General features: G+C 42.1%; 1 protein-coding gene across 4 annotated transcripts in view; it reads right to left on the minus strand.

The window, feature by feature from the left end:
* Positions 1-14,757, minus strand: part of LOC128515813 (retinoic acid receptor beta-like) — a 96,738-nt gene that overhangs the window by 37,194 nt on the left and 44,787 nt on the right. For all 4 annotated transcript variants that reach the window (XM_053490010.1, XM_053490008.1, XM_053490009.1 and 1 more), the window contains exon 2: positions 13,646-13,794. In XM_053490010.1, the coding sequence (XP_053345985.1) occupies positions 13,646-13,794 (149 nt within the window). The remainder of the gene's footprint in view (positions 1-13,645; positions 13,795-14,757) is intronic.

The raw sequence follows: 14,757 nt of genomic DNA on the forward strand, positions 1-14,757 counted from the left end.
CAGAGTGGCGAACCCTATGATTCGGAGATCGTGAGTTCAATTCCCGGGTGATGCTGTAACCTCTTGCAGCCGGAGGTCTAGAGAGCTGATGGGTCGAGCTCTCTCAGAGGGGAGGGATGAGAGGTACTTTGTGCTCCCACATTAATCACGACTCTACAGCCAATCAGGGACGTCTGTGTGTTCACGCAAGTGGAAGAAGCGGATAGCGCTGTCCTCCGAGTGTGTTACTCCGTGAGCGAGCAGTTTGAAAAGATGCGGTCGGCTGACGTCATGTGGTTCGAAGGAAACACGTAATAGTCTTTGGCCCTCCCCACTGGGTGGTAGTAGTAGCCTTAATGTGGGAGCCCCCTAGTGACGAGGAGGAATTGGACACGACTAATTTAAGGAGAAAATCTGAAGAAAAACAAAAATAAAACTAAAGCAGAGAGAAACAGTGAGCTCTACTATGTTAGCAACAGATTTGCTAGAACTGTTATTGTGATTAAAAAAAAAAACCTTTCCTCTCCGTTTTGATTTTCTACGTTCCTTCCTTTCCCCTGGTTTCGGTCCGTTTCTCTGCTTCTCTGCTGATTGAAAGCTACCTGTGATTAAAGAGACCTGGAGGTGCTGATGCTTTGATAATTCCCTGGTTGTTCAGCCATGGCTGGTTTTGTTCTCGGACGACTTAAACCAGGTGGCATGTAAACGGAGTAGATTAATGGACAAGATAGCGGTGGCCTGTTGTTGCGCGCCTCTTTGATGAGCGTCCAGCGTACTGTAGTGACACATAGATAAGCGGCGATCAACGTCAACCAGGCTAGGTGCGGATCTTCTTCCAAGAACCTACCTATCGCCAGAATATCGTCCTGGGGAGGAAAGCGACCTGCCCCCTGGTAACTTTCACTCTCTGTCAGTCTCTTCCTCCACTCCAGCGCAAAACCGCATCTTAAACTAGGATCATTATCCTCCATCTTGTTATTTTAATGGTGGCAGGATAGGGTGACACGAAAACCTAAAGCATTGCAGTCCATCTCATTTACGGATTAAAAAAAAGAAAGAAAAAAAAAAGTGCTGCCAATCAATTATTTACTCGCCCCTATCTACCATAACCCCCCTCGTTGTCGGTTCTTTGTATTGCTTGAGCATTCAGTACGGGATAAGTTTTCGCTCTTAGTCGCGTAGACATCTTATCGCGGCGGACGAAAGCAGAGAGGACACCGGAGACCCTGGAGGGAAAGCGAAAGAGACGGCCGCGGCGCGGATATTAATTACACCTGTAGAGCTCTGAAGGAAGGTGATGGAAGAGATGGAAGAGGAGGAAAGTTGGATCAGGTTACGGCTTGCCGAGCAGAATGGAACAAGGGGGAAGGACATCGCTGTCCGCCTTTGTGCGTTTCTCTGTCGAACATGGAAGAGGTGAAGGCCAGACGGAGCTGAAAAACTGGGGTAAAGAACAGCTCGGGGATTAAAAAAAAAAAGAAGGTAGTCACTGTGCACACAAAAGCAGCCTTGTCCGTTCATTTCTAACATGAAATCCCAGAAGATAACAGGGTTTTGAAGAAAGACCAGGTCTTTTCAATGGCCCAACAAGACGAATAAGAGACCCTTGATTACGCCGTTGACCCTCACTGAATTTGTTTCTCTCTTGGTCATGTTCGCCACAATGTCCTTATGTTTTCACTCCAAAAAAAAAAACAGGGAAGGATGGACAAACCTTTAAGACATGGGATGCATTTAGTTTTTTATTTCTCTGGCAAATATGGCAAATAATCTTAATTAAGTCAAATCAATTTCCACAAAAAGGAAACCTACAGTCTTCGGCGTATACACTGTAGATGGTGGGTCAATGCCTTGAGGACGTCCAGGTACTTTTTGTGCACTTTTATAAGGAAATTAGCTCCCAAGTTTTACTCTGCATCCTAGAGAACCACCCACAGTTCTTCGGAGGACTTTGACTGTTGGACCTGCTTTTTTTGCATGCATCTATTTTCATTTTTTTTAAAATTGTTACGGATTATGGAGTGGATAATAGATGTACAGATTCAGGTTGCATATTGCAGAAAAAACTCCCTTTTCCAGTTCCCTATGATTTTAGGAGTTTGTTTTCGTGCATGGTTGCTGAAATATAGTCAGGCTGGAACTTTAGCCTTGGCATCCCTGCTTGTCTGAGCTGGAAAAGAGTCGTCTAAGACTTGGGTCCATACCGGTCCTGATCCTTTTACCACTATATCTGGCCAACATGGATCAATGACAGACCTAAAACTCTTCAGCTGTCAATCATGGTGAGGGGAAAAGTTGGCAAAATCAGAACCAGAAGCTTCTGGCTGTCATGCATTGTTAAAGAAAGAAACACCACTGGTTTTGCACGATCTTTTTTTTGTATACCAACTGCTGGGCTTGACAAGAGGAGCGTCAGGAAACAACAGAGCAGCACAACATCACTGTCTACCTTCTACTACGCGCCTGTGGCTATCTGATACCAGTTTTAAAAGTTTGATGCAATTTAAAAGGAGGGAAAAAACCCTGGCTGGCTTATGAATCATGCTGGCTTTCAGTATGCAAGTGAAGATCTGATTTGTGTCACAGCATCAAACACAAAGCCTCCAGTACATAACCTTCCCTCTGGGCTTTGCAGGCTGTGTCATCATCAGCCATGTTTTTTTTTTTTGTAATGATAATCAGAGCAGCATCATTACATTTCAAGCGCATGATCTAAATGATACTGTGCGTGCGCCAAAAACAGATTGACATTCCGCGCACCCTCGTCATGTCTGCCTTGATTTAAAAGCTGACAGGAGCTGCGTTTCATCTTACTTTTCACTCGGACCTGACGCTCCTTGATATTGATTTGACAATCATCATCTGCTCCGCCTGCCCTTGACGTATTCGGTGTCGGATTTCGAATATGAAAACGATGCACCTCGCTATGGCACCTTTGTCCATGTGATCAACCCAGAATATAGTGCAGAAAAAAGTGAAACATATCACTTTAAAAAAATAACCAAAGGGAAAAGAAGACAGGGAGCGCTAGACAATAAAGGTGGCGACTATACAATCGAACCCATTTTTCCGCCCCACGTGTTAGATATTCTTATGAGCAGAGCTGAGATGAGACGCTCCATTTGCTTTCTCCCGTGAAAATGTAGCACTCCTTTCACATTGTTGATAAATCACATTAGCGGGATGTGTGTTAGCAGTTTGCTAAGATTACCTCGATAGGCAGTTAGAACACACTCAGCGGGGCTAATATCACCCTTCGCCTCTGCTTTTTCCCACTTTCTCTGCCTGTCGTCTCGCTTTACCTTCTCTCATTCCGAATGGCTCTTTTCTTTCCTTGCTCTCTTCCGCTCTCTAAGCAGTAGCAGAGGCTGGGGCTGTATCTCATTGTTATAGCACTACACTCAGACAGCAAAGAGTAAATAAAGGTATTAAAACCCATCACAGGGAAAGTTATGATCCGACCAGGTGGTGTTGAAATACACCGATCGTGAGTCTGGAAGCAGGAACGCAATCCGCAAGTAGGATTCAAGGATATGCGGTAACATGCTGCATTTTCATTCATCCGACAGAGTCAGACGGAGTGAATATTAGGATATTGGAACCATCGATATCTGAGTGCGATAAACAATTAACCCAGCAGGACAATGGTTTTAACGACATTGCAGTGACGCTGAGATAACGTTGTTGTTAGTTAAGAGGTCGCCAAAGTGGACCAACTGATCCGCACATTAACTTGGCGCAGGTTTTTACGCCGAATGCCCTTCCTGATGCAGCTCTCCCATTTTATCCGGGCTTGGGACTTGCACTACATCCAGTGCTTTGGGTTTGGACAATGGCTGGGAATCGAACCCGGGTCTTCCGCGTGGTAGGCGACAAACCTACCACTGAGCCACCAATATCGAGACAATGTTGAATGAGTGACCAGAACCCCAAAACTTTGACCTTTATTTGGAGCTTTTATGGCAATTAACATTCAGTCACACAACATCGGAACACATGTTCCCTTAAATTTTTAACAGGGTTTAGAATTATAGATAGGAATGGACACAGTGTGTGGCCTTCACACCTGTCTTGTCACCTGTCGCTTAGTGTTGTAATGTTCCCTCTCTGTTTCAAAAATGATCCAAATTATATTAAAACCTGTCACCTGTCACACCGTCTTATCAGTGCTTTCCCTTCAAGGTTGCTGAGCAGGTGTGACACTTCTTCCGATACTTTGTTTTGAGGTGTGAAAGCATCCTCCCTACTGTCCCGACCTTTTTCCATCCTACTTTCATCAGTGTGGTCCCCTAAAAGCGGCCCTTAGAGGACGAAGAGTCACTTATGATGAAAAAGTGAAGACAGCGGTGCATTCCTAACTACATGTTTCTCTGCATTGTTTCCCAAGTTGTGGTTTCAGAGTTTGTATGAATTGTATTGAGGCACAGGTTTTGTAGTCAAGATGTGGGACTGAAGATCAGAAGGTCCAAGGTTTGAGCTCCAGTGCCATCAAGCTTCTATTGTTGGGCCCTTAAGTAACCTGGAATGCTCAGATACGGTCGGGCATCAAGCTGGAAATGATGGATACCTTCCCAGAGGTGGTAGGTATTTATTGCCTGGTGGCATGTACAGTAGATGTATATCCTTGTTTTGACCCTAATCATTTTCCTGTTACCTACCAGCCTTCTAATCCCTTCCATCCAAATGAACTTGAACTGAATAAATCTGCTTCCTGACGCATCCTTCAGTGTGTTAAAAACAATAGTAACAACGATTTTTTATTTCACCGGCACGTAGCATCAGTCTAATCAGTCTCTTAACAAGGGTAATTGAGGATAAAAGAATAACCTTTTGGCAGGAAAACACTGTATTTCCACTCTTTGTCAGGAGGTGGGCGGGATGACAGCCTCCATCTGGACTGTTGTGTAGAGCAGAGCGAGGGTTTTGTACATGCAAGAAGAGATTTCTCTTCTCTATGACCTAAAGTCAGGGTTATCATTTTGTCGTCTGAGAGACAAAGCAAACGAGTTCTATCAATTCTGATTCTCAAACACATCCATTTCTTGAAGTATATCCATCCCAATGCCATGTGGCTGATAACTCTGATTTACTGTATTATACAAAGCTAAAGTGCACCAGGAAAACGTCATCAAAATACTTCGCATCCAAGGCAGCAGAAACTATTACGCGTAATAGAGGGCCGTCCATCTTTCATCAGAATAATGTTCATAATCATGGACTGAAGAACAAGCGAGGGTCAAGACTTGATGTAAATATTTGGCAAATGGTGCTTTGACATGCACCATTACTTGTCCGATCAACAATTTTTTACCTCAAGACGAAGAAATAAAAGGATTGAGATAGACTTTAAAGTAATTAAAGGCTTAACTCAGAACAGATGCCCACATTAGATAACAGACCAGGTCACACGGCAATGGAAAAAAGGGATATGACATGAGACATGAGCCTACACAAGATGTCTTTGGAGTGTGGGAGGAAACTGGGTAATTGGAGGAAACCTACCAAGCCAGGGGAGAACCAGAGGCAAGATCCAAACCCCAAACCACTGAAGTACAAGACCAGTAACCAGACCAGCTGCCTCCATAGTAAGGACAGGGTGGCAATCCATCATAGGGCGCACAAGCAAACACTCACTCACACACACTGCAGGCAATTTGGAAACCCCAGTTAGCCTACCCTGCATGTCTTTAGGTGTGGGAAAAATCTGGAGTAGCAATCTCATTCATTTATTCATTCATTCATTTATCTTCTATACAGGATCGCGGGGGACATGGAGCCTATCCCAGGAGACTTTGGGCACGAGATGGGGTACACCCTGGACTTTATGCCAATCCAACACAGGTTACACACTCACACTAGGAGCAATTTAGGAACGCCAATTAACCTAACCTACATGTCTTTGGACTGTGGAGGAAAACCGGAGTACCCGAAGGACCCTAACTAAGCACGGGGAGAACATGCAAACTTTACACACACAGACCCTGGAGGTGCGCGACCATAGTGCTAACCAATACACCGCCATGAAACCACAGTGTTAATCTCATCAAATAAAATTTAGGCTTATATGGATTCCTTCTGGGTCCTCTGGTTTCCTCCCACTGTCCAAAACCATGTTTGTAATACACATACGTAGTGATAAATTACCAATTCAGATTGTATTTGCCAGTGTTTTGCGGACAGACTCCAGATGCACTGACCTGGATAAACTGATTACTGAGGATGAAGACACATAAATTTTTTTTTTTTTTACATATGCACCAAAAATAAACTTATAACAAATAATCCACTGCTGAATCATTCTGTACTGTGGGTTATAAGCTCATGAAAGCGAGAAGCACTAAATAATGATAGAACAAAGTCTCCAATCTTTCTATTCTTCTCCAAGTTTAATCATAAAAACAGAGTTTAGTGCAGGAACGTACACAAGCAGACATACAAATGAAACGAAAGGAAAGAATATCATTCTTAAAAAAAAAAAAGACTTGAAAGATATAAACTCTTTGTTTTATGTTTTGTTCCTAAAGGATTCGATTCTCTTCTGCGCACCAGCAGAAGATTAAACAGAATACGAAGGTAGAGGACGAACGCCAGAAAAGATCCCAATGTCAAAAAGGATTTTGGCGCGTCACGGAGCCAGCAGACTGTCTCGTCCTTAGAGCCCGACTCTGGCTTTAGTTAAAGACTGAACGTCCTTTCCGCATTGCCTCAGATGCATATGCATGCTCTTCTGGTGGGCCATATGCTTCCGTGCCATTTTACCAATTCTAATCAGACCTCCGAGTCTATATCAAACAAAGGGTCACGTCAAACCATGCTAATGCTGCTCCTGAGATGGAGAGGAGAAACTCAGGATAAACAAACTCCAGCATGTACACCCATCTGCTCAGACTGGGAGAGTGGTTTTGTGCCTCTGTAAAGCGATGAAGCAGAGAATGAAGGAGCAAAAATATTTAATGAAGAAAACTGTTTGGATTGGGCAACTGGGAAAAGGAATTATTATGATGGTTTCCAAAACAGTATTGGATGGTGGAGCGAACATAAGGAACAAATCATGACAGGATGTGCTGATATGGGAAAATAATCAGTGATGAGGCATGTCATGAAATGTTTGATGTAGTGTTATTCTTTTTTTGTTTTTCTTTTTCTATACCGCTTATCCTGTATATGGTCACGGGAATCATGGATCATATCCCAGGACGTGAATACAACACAATTTGGGAACGCCTGTTTAAGGTTTCAAGCACACAAACACTAATTCACACCAGTTAGCCCAATCTGCAGGACGGTGGACTGTGGGAGGAAACCAAAGGACCAGGTGGAGAACATGCAAACTCCTTGAACTTGAACTCCTACTTGACTTGGGGCAGGAATTGAACCCTAACCACAACGCCTCTGACTTTAGCTTAATTTCAAACATTTTGCCAAATAACTAGATTTTATGTATATATAAAAGCACAATACATAATACTTCTGTCCATCTGTTCATCCATCCATCCAGCGTCGATCCTGTTATCCTTTGTTGCGTCAAGTGGGACCTCCAGCCTATTCCACACTGGGGTACTGCCAGCTTATACAGTACATACAAAGGAGAACATGCAAACTCCATGCTCACACAGACCAGAGGCGAGTCTCGAATCCCCAACCCTGGACATGCGAAGTAACAATGCTTGCTAAGCCACGTGGCATACTTAATTTTTAGCTAACTGTTGTTATCTTTAAGAAATCCTTTTTTTATCTTCTTAGATGAAAAGTTTCTACATCTTTTATCACTTATTTAAGCTGCAAATAGTCAATTTGAAAAGTCACCTCGACTTCGAGTAAGAAACGTCTTGTTGCTCCGTGTTAAAGCCTTCCTGTGGTAGAAAACCCAAAGAAACAACTTTTCCTTCGGAATGTGTTACAAAGCGCTGACCAGAGTCGGCGCTAATTTGTTACGTTACGTTTTAAACGCATGTAATTTGATTACAGGTAACGTCAATAACATTACGTTACTAGCGTTACAAATGAAGTGTTTAAAGATTAATCAAAATGCATTTAAAAATCACGTTTTGCATGGCAGCTTCAGTTAACGAGCATGCGCTTTAGTTTTTTACATTTGTTGTAAAAATGATGCTGCGACAGGTTAACTCATTTTGCATGGGCGGCACCACAGACACGAGGCGAGGTCTTACGGCAAAAGGGGTCATTTTATTTAGAAAGAACGGGGAAAGGTTAAAGAAGGGAGGAAGGGAAAAAGGGGGAGGCTTTTTGACGGGGAGAAAACCCGAGTTCCATTCACATTAATTATCGCCAGCCGACCTTACCTGGCGACCTCGCCCCTGTGCGCACCTGCAGAAGGGGGTGAAGGGGGGGCTACTGTACGTAGGAATTTGTACTTTGTAATAGATTACTTTTTAAGTAACTTATCCAGGACTGGTGCTGAAACTGGAGACTCCTTCCAAAAATGAAGGATCGACATTACCATATAGAAAGCTTCCCTACTACATCAGTGACACATATTTATTTGCTACATACAGTACATAACAACTAATTTAACTAATCTAAATATTATCAGGATTAGATTATATGTCATTGACGGTTTCCGACCTGCGGTGTATCGTTTCTGTCATTTGTTACTCATAATTGTTGCTTGATGAATGTTTGACGACCATAACTATACACACAGTTATACACATACTAATATACCATACCATAATATACATTCACTAATATACTATATGCTCATATTTTATAATATAGATCTGAAAATATCGCTAATAATAATAACGTACAGACTAGAACACGCACACATCTAAGTTTAAGACAGCGCTATAATACAGCTCGTGTAAGTTGTTGTATCACTGGTCATACTGTACACCATGGTAATGACTCATGACAGCATGTCATCTCGCATGATGCAGGGTTAAGTGCTTCCTGACACAGTATGATCCTTCAAACCTGACTCACTCTCTCTCTCTCCAAACAGGAAATAAGAAAAGACATCTGCCCCAAGCTTCAGTCTGCACAGAGCTACGACCCAGAAAGCACCTATAATCCCTATTCTAATCCTGTCAAGCCACTGTTGCTGAAATCAAACTCCAATCCAGCATGAATTCCCCTATATTTATCTTCCCCTCTCTATCTCTCTCTCCTTCATTCCACCTTCCCCAACACACTTCCTCATTTCGAGCGCACATAGGGTGCTAATCTAAATTCCACTAAACAAACAGAATTTTTTCCCGAGTGCTTCCCTCGAGAGTCTCTGACTGAGAGAAAAGAGGAAGACAATAAGAGAGGAAGAGAAAAAGTGAGCGTGAAAGAGACGCACGGAGGAGTGAGAGGTATAGAGAGAGAACCTGGCTGCCGAGAGAACAGAGGGAGCGTGTGCTCAGTGAGGTCGAGACGGAGACGCACTTCCTCCTCCGCTGTCAAAAATACGAACGTATGAGGAACACCTTCAGTGAAAAAAAAAACTCGCACGTAAAAGTCGCAGATTTTCCCAAATTGACAGACGGTGAGAACTTGAGAATAATTTAAGGAGAAGGCAACACTGCTGCATACGCGTCAAAGTGTGAGAGCCCGAGAGACGGCGTGCACACACACACACACACACACACACGCAATACACCTAACTCCAAGCAATCACGGTTTAACATCACTACTGTTTATATACTTCCCTAATAATTCTTGTTTTTCTTTCGGTCCCTCACTCATATTTAATACGTTTGTAATTCTGTAATGTTTAATGTAATTAACCTTGTGATATATTCAACATTCAGATAATAAAGGACTGCAGAACTGAACTAGGAGAGAGAGAGAGAGAGAGAGAGAGAGAGAGAGCGCAAATGAGGGGGACATACCCAGTAAAGAGACATACAAGTGTGTGTCCATCTGTATGTGTGTGTGTGCGCACATGTACACCTAAATGTCCATAATCTGCAGAGTTAGTAAATGAATGGTGTTATTTACTGTAAAATTACTGTCTACTGTATATTTGTGTGTGTGTGTGTGTGTGTGCGCGTGTGTGTGTGTGTGTGTGTGTGTGTGTGTGTGTGTGTGTGTGTGTGTGTGTGTGTGTGTGTGTGTGTGTGTAAAAAGAGATAACTTGGTGCATTGAATTACACATATGGGTTTGTGTGTGTGTGTGTTTGTGTGTGTGTGTGTGTGTGTGTGTGTGTGTGTGTGTGTGTGTGTGTGTGTGTGAACCTGAATGTACTTAATCTGCAGGTTTAATAAATTTATGCTATAGGGAATTACACATATACTGTATATTCGTGTGTGTATGTGTGCGTGTTTGTGCATCTCCTAATGAATTGGTGCAGTTGGTTACACATGTGGACGTGTGTGTATGTGTGTGTGGGCGCGCGCGTTTGTGTATGTAAGTAAGAAAAGAAAAAGAGTAAGAAATAACCAGTGAATCACCTTCTTATACTGTAATTCTATACATTACAAACATTCTTTGACTACACACACACACACACACACACACAGAGGGAATTCACAGATACAGCCCTCTCCATAGCTGCATCTCACAGAATTGATTTCTCGCTTGTTTTGTTTTTTTGCACTTGCTGTCAGTAAACAAGAACCACTAAAGTTCCCTGAAGTGAGTTTAGATGAAACCTGCAGCGCACCTGATGTACAGTGCACTACATTGCGATCACTTCTGTCCAATAATTACCCAGACACTCCTCATTCCGTGTGTTTCCCTCTTTGACTCTACGACAACACACTCGCCTCTTGGATACGGAGATCCCGGCACAGATGTATCCTGGTGTCACGCCCTCACACACACACACACACACACACACACACAACTCACTTGGAAACTATCAGACTTCATTATCAACAGACTTCTAATTAGCGCCTACACGCTTTTCCGCTCAAGGACTCGTGCTTTCCGGTGCTACCTTCCCTTCCTCCTGTGCACTTCGGTTTTTAATACCTGTCCTTCCCACGGATTTGAGCTTGTAGTTCAGTTAGCTTGTGCTGCAGCGCAGAAAGCCCGAACGTTTCATTATTTAAAAAGCCCCGCAGCTGCACGCACGCAGCTTGGTGTAGGGTACGGTATGGATATTTAAAAGCTTCCCATAGGCATAAAAGTATAACAAGCATCTGATTAAATTATCTGCACACTCAGCGAGGGGAATAACACCAAAACAACCTAGGGATGGAAACACAATGCTTCATTCGAGAACTAAAACTGAACACAGGGAATACGTTATATTATACACGGATCGTCCAGAACAATAAAAGCACTGACAGGTGAAGTGAACAGCATTGCTTATCTCCTTATACTGACACCTGTCTAGGGGTTGGATACGGTATATTATCCAGAGTAAGAGCAATCAGTTCTTGAAGTTGATGTGCTAGAATCAGGAAAAATGGGCAAGCATATGGATCTGGAAGACTGTAACCAAGGCCATATTGTAACTGCTAAACACAATGTATCTCCAAAACTGATACGCAGCGGTTAGTTCCTACCAAGAGGTCCTGGGTAGCATAGTGGTTATGGCATTGGACTACAGTTTGGAAGGTCTCAGGTTCAAACCCCACGACCACCAGGTTGGTCCCTTAACCCTCAACTGCTCAGATGTATAATGGGATAAAGATTTAAGCTGCTCTGGATAAGGGCAGCTGCTAAATGTAAAAGTAGCCCAAGGAAGGACAACTGGTGAACTAGGGCTGCCTAGAACTACTTTCTGGCAATAATAGGAAGGTGTTACCACCAAAGTGCATTGCCGCTTGTTGCACATGGAGCTGTGTAGCTTCAGAGTGTCCATGCTGACCGGTGAAAGCTCCTACTATGGGGACGTAAATGTCAGAACTGGACCATGGAGCAATTGAAAATGTTTGCTTTTACTGTACAGTACATCATAGCGATGGCTGGATGAGTGTGAGCCTCGCTTACAAGGGCAATAGATGGCTCCAGAATGCCCCACGGGAAGAATGCATGCTGGCAAACGCAATGGGTAATGCTCTACTAAAAAACCTGAGTTCAAGTTCCCTAGCAAATATTGTTGCAGACCGAGTATCCCCTGACAAGGTGGCCCCTTTCAACAGGATAATATCAAAATGGTTAAAGAGCACGACAAAGAGTTGGTTCAAGGTGTTGACTTGGCCTCCAAATTCTCCAGATCTCAATCTTGTTTAGTGTCTGTAGGACCTGTTGGACCAACAATTCTGATCCATGAATGCCTTACCTTGCAACTTACAGAATTTAAAAGATCTGTTAACACCTTGGTACCAGATACTCCAGCACACCTTCGGAGGTCTTGTTGAGTCCAGGATGCCTTGATTGTTCGGAGTGGGACCAACACAATCTCAGGCAGGTGATTTTATTGCTATGGTTGATCGGTGTATATGCACAGAAGTGTGGTAGAACTAATAGGCTTATATGTTATCATTTTTGTTGCTTGTTGACAGGGACAGTTTTTCACACAGAAAAGTTAGGACAAGGAGCTTAAATCTTACGTTTTCTCAATTTTTGTCTTATTAGCTTATTAAGGCTTCTGAGCGATCAACTGTTTGTGCCTGTTGTGATCTAAGTGATAGCAGGAACTTGTTTTGCAGATGTTTCGCAACAGGACGTGAACAGCTCAACTGCAAAATGAGATAAACATCATGTTTGGACTTTAACTCATCTTGGCAAATTATTTCCTGCAGGCACACATGGTTGTCTATAACTAAACATTTAGTAGGAAAATCACTATATATTCCTCTATTAGAAGCTTTGAATGATCACTAACACATGTTTAGCTGCAATTGGGAAGACTGATGCAGTTTACTGGAATATTTCTGAAAGAAAAATTAAACAGAGAGATAACGCTACAATACTTTCCAGACAAGAGACATGACATAAACATGCTGTGTACAAAAGATCTGTTGCATTAGACAGGTCTGGTTATACTCACCAAGTCCTGTTCTTTAATCGGGATTTCTGTACTCTATTATTAACTTATGGGACCATGGACATACTATGGTAAGGAATGAGGCTTATGATGCATCGTACAACAGAAGTTGTTGTCTTGTTTATAAAGTAAGACACAATCAAAGGGTAGGTTTACTATAGTACTATAGAGAAGTGGAATTATAGCAATTAAAAAAATTAACTAAATTCACATGGTTTTGATGTAATACTCTGGAATTTCTGTTTTCAACACCCTTGTGACCCAAAATTAATCATACGCAAAATAGTTACTAATTTCTTAGTAACTTCTGCTTGATTTTTTTTTTATTATTTTGCAGTCGGCCTGTTTAAGTGTAACTATAAATGGATTAAAACATACAATATGTCATTCTTTAATAAAATAATTAGCCAAACTTAGTGCCATAAATGTCGGAGTGTTGTTTTACTAATCTCTATGCCTTAAATACTCTTAATCATACTTTAAACAAAAAGGAAGCTGTTAAAGAAATTCTATTTAATGTGACTGTGACCCTGTTTTATAAGCTGTGGTATGAGTGGAATAAAACTTTTCTATAACATTAACACATCTGGTCTGTTTTTATTCCTCGCTTAATACTTAAATAGTTTGGGGAAAAACGCTTCTCTCTTTTTTTCCTCTTTTGTACCAAAAATGCTATGTAGCAGTAAAGAAACTTTTCCATGAAAATTTAACAGGCAGTTTTGCCCAGAATGCCCATTCCTGTTCTTGAGAACTGATCTCGCTCATGTTCAGCTTACCTTGCACCCCTCGCAGGCGCTGACGCCATAGTGGTACCCAGAGGATTTGTCCTGGCACACGAAGCAGGGCTTGTAGACGCGTGGAGGGGGCAGGGGCGAGGGCGGGCTGGGCACCAATTCCTCCGAACTACTGCTTTGTGTCTCGATGGCTGCGGGCAATACAAGAACAAAATTACACACACAAACTTGGAAAGGACAACACAAGTTAGGTTGAACATTTACAGAACTACTTTATGAATATAAATACAGTAAATATAAACGATGAAAAGCTCCAAAATACTGTGTAACTTACTGAAGTTAATATTTCTCAGCATTAAAGTCATCATGTCATGCAGCCTTCATATTTATTATTTTCTTATCCTATTACTGTAACTGAATCTTATTTAATACTGACTGACTGTTTATGCCACAGTGCTGAATTCTTGAATCTGATTGGTAGGCAGCTCTGACAAAAATCCCTCATGCTTGGTTTATATAATTGCACTTGTTCTAATACGTTATAATTTATAAAGCAACAGCTCAATTAGCCCAAACCTAATAATAAACAAACATTTTTTTTTTTTTAAAGGCATAACATGGTACAGTATAATCAATTTTGTAAGTACAGATAATTTTTTTGTAAGTACAGATTTATTTGTAGAAAAGGGGTCTCCAGCGTCAGTACTTTATAACAGTCAGTATATTTTATAACACAAGAAAAGGACTTTATGCTTTATGCAAAACCTTATTATCTTCATAAGAGAAAAAAACAGACACTTGTGAGAAATTGACACTATAGCAAACATGACATGTACTTTCCTTCAGCTGCTCCCATCAAGGGGTCACCACAGCAGACCATGCCATCGACAGACAATTTGGCACAGGTTTTACATTGGATGCCCTTCCTGACACAACCCTCTTATTTTTTTTAAGCTTGGGACCGGCTTGGGACTGCATGCAGTGGCTGGGTAGTATCGGGTGTGGCTACCCACTGAAGACAGGGCCCAATCCCGAATCCTCAGATCCCCAAATCAACAACCTACTGTAGGGCTCTAGCCGCCTGAGCCACCACTCCCTTATACAGTACATGACAAGTAATATGCAGAAAATTCATTGACAAATGTTGGAACAAT

The sequence above is a fragment of the Clarias gariepinus genome, chromosome 28, assembly GCF_024256425.1.
Source record: "Clarias gariepinus isolate MV-2021 ecotype Netherlands chromosome 28, CGAR_prim_01v2, whole genome shotgun sequence".
Taxonomy (NCBI): Eukaryota; Metazoa; Chordata; class Actinopteri; order Siluriformes; family Clariidae; genus Clarias; species Clarias gariepinus.